The sequence below is a fragment of the Nanorana parkeri genome, unplaced genomic scaffold (assembly GCF_000935625.1).
Source record: "Nanorana parkeri isolate BGI_ZX_2015 unplaced genomic scaffold, ASM93562v1 scaffold3358, whole genome shotgun sequence".
NCBI lineage: Eukaryota > Metazoa > Chordata > Amphibia > Anura > Dicroglossidae > Nanorana > Nanorana parkeri.
Window position 1 is genome coordinate 4,801 of NW_017309626.1, and position 2,624 is coordinate 7,424.

The following is a 2,624-nucleotide window of genomic DNA, read 5'->3' on the forward strand; positions in this document are numbered from 1 at the left end:
AACATTAAAAAAACATTTTTTACAATTAAATAAAAAACGGCGCTGGGTGACATCCCTACATTCAGGGGCGGGAGGTTGAATTATTGAAGACAATAGCACCGCAGTCACGCCCCCCGCACCCGGAAAAGCAGGCACATTAGTGCCTGCGTTCCAGTGCGATCTGCAAAAATAGCGCTTGCAGCATTTCTGCAGCTCGCACTAATGTGCCTGCGTTCCGGGGCGATGGCACTGCAGGCGTGGCTGCGGTGCCACTGACTTCAATGCACTGCCACGCCCCCCCTCCTGCCCCCTGAACGCAGGTGTGTTTTTTTTTTCGTTGGTAGATCTCATTGAGCTCGTCATTTCAAAAGTAGATCTCCAGACGAAAAATTGTGGGCGCCCCCTGTGGTAGATTGTTCCCTTCTCCGGCCTCCTCCAAACTCCTCCCCCCTCTGTGAATGGACCCGTCAGTTATTTTAGGAGCAGCTCAATACAAACGAGAAGATAAAACTCCGGCGTGACATAAAAGACCGACCTCCTTTCCACACAGGCGACCTGATGCTTCCCTGCCGAGCTCGTCCGCTTCCCTTCTGATTCCAGGGCTTCCGGCCTCCTCCTCTGACCTCCGCTCGGGTCTTCGTCTTGGCGTGACTCTGCAGGAACAAAGCACTTCACGTAACTACTGCATGGGGAAAAGTCTGCGCCAAGCGGCAGTCGGCGCGGAGGGAAACGAAGGTGACGGAGGTTGCGGGGAGGGAAGCCGCGCCGAGTGGTGGTTACAGGTAGGGAAGGTGGAAAGTTCAGTTGTGGAAAGTAGGGATGCACCGATACCACTTTTTTTTACGACCGAGTACGAGTACCGATACTTTTGATCAAGTACTCGCCGATACCAATTACCGATACTTTTTCTTAAAGGGGCAGGTCACATTTTTTTCTAAAGCAATACAAACTAATGCTTCAAGGTCACTTTCTTAACATTATGATTCATGAGATGACGAGGGAGCGTGACGCCGGCTTCCCGCCCAATCGGAACGCCGGGCACTGCGTCATTACACGGCGCCAGGCTTCCGGATTTGCTAGCTTACGTCGTTTCCATAACAGCCTCCGCGTCATCCGCGCCACTTCATTTTCTTATCATTTTTTATTAAACTTATTTTTTTTTTTACTTTTTTTTAAACTTTAAAAAAAACTGTTTAAAACTTTTTTTTTTTAACTAGGGGGCACTAAAGGGTTAATGTTTTATTTACAGGAGACTTCCATACTTAGTATCTCTGAGGAGAATGTAGTATTCTCCTCAGAGATACTTTGTATCACACTGGTCCCGGTTTGCAGCGCCACAGCACAGTGGCTCTGACAGCACTGTGATCACTGCTTAGCCATCGCAGTGATCACAGTGCCGGGACCCCCAATTTGCGGTTGACGGTCTGCCTCGGAAAACGAGGGACCCAGCAACAGCATTAACTCAATGAACGCAGGTCCCTCCACGGACCAGGACTCATTTTACCCCGACAGGATTATTCCGTCACCGGCCCTTAAAGGAGAACTATGAGGCGAGTGATTTCCAGCCCTCATAGTCCGAGCCGACGTGTGACAATGAGACTGTCACAGGTCGGCTCAGTAGATCGGGAGGTGAGCGAACACATACCGGCGTTCGCTCACTTCTCGATCATCTCCCTGCAGAGACCCGTGACTGTCACTCACGGCTCCCTGCAGGAATCGCGGCGATCACCTGTAAACGAACAAGCGGCTTCTCCTCTAACGAACTGAAAGATCGTGACTAGGGATGCACCAATACTAGTATTGGTGCCGATACCGAGTATTTGGGTAATACTCGTACTCACCCAACTGCTCCCGATGCCTAGCCCGATACCAGAACTTTGGCATCAGGAAGCCGGGTGGTGAGTCATTACATGCTGCCCAGCTTCCTGATTGGCCAGGAAGCTGTCTCCATGCTCCCTCGTAACAAAGCTTAGTGCTCCCTCGTCACTTAGTAATGAGGGAGCATTGAGCCGGCTTCCTGGCCACCAATCGGGAAGCTGGCAAATAAGGAAGCCAGGCGGCGAGTCATTACCTGCCCCCCAGCTTCCCGATTGGCCAGAAAGCCGGCTCCATGCTTCCTTGTCACCTGGTGATGAGGGAGCATGGAGATGGTTTCTCAGCCAATCGGCAAGCCAGGTGGCGACTCATTATCGGTATCAGTGAGTACCAAATAACCGTAATCGGTGCATCCCTAATCATGACGTAACAATCGCATCATTGGTCGGGAAGGGGTTAAGATGCGTTATAGCCAGGTGCCTCTGTGTGATGATTTAGGGGCGGATCCCACTATAGAGGTGACCTGCGTCTTTCTGCACAAGAAACAAAAGCCACGCAGGTCACATTGAAAACAATTGCTGCCATGGGCGGTGTGCTGTGGATAATGCAGACATGCTCCATTTTTCGGCAGTGCACCGGATGCCACCGCAGGTCACCACATGGCAGCGAAGCCACCCACACTGCTGTGCGGGGACCCGAATGAAGTGTACACATTGTACAATACTAATAAAGATTCAAAAAAGTTTTTAAAAAATGTAAACAGTGACAACTCCCCCAGTGTGCCATACGCGGTCACAACACACTGCACCCTGCCGGAGCGGTCGCAAAAC

General features: G+C 51.1%; 1 protein-coding gene across 1 annotated transcript in view; it reads right to left on the reverse strand.

The window, feature by feature from the left end:
* The window catches only part of MRPL4 (mitochondrial ribosomal protein L4), a gene marked incomplete at its 3' end in the record, with an annotated part of 11,684 nt that overhangs the window by 4,797 nt on the left and 4,263 nt on the right, over positions 1-2,624 (reverse strand). Inside the window, exon 5 of the mRNA XM_018574911.1 lies at positions 515-632. Within this exon, the coding sequence (XP_018430413.1) occupies positions 515-632 (118 nt within the window). The remainder of the gene's footprint in view (positions 1-514; positions 633-2,624) is intronic.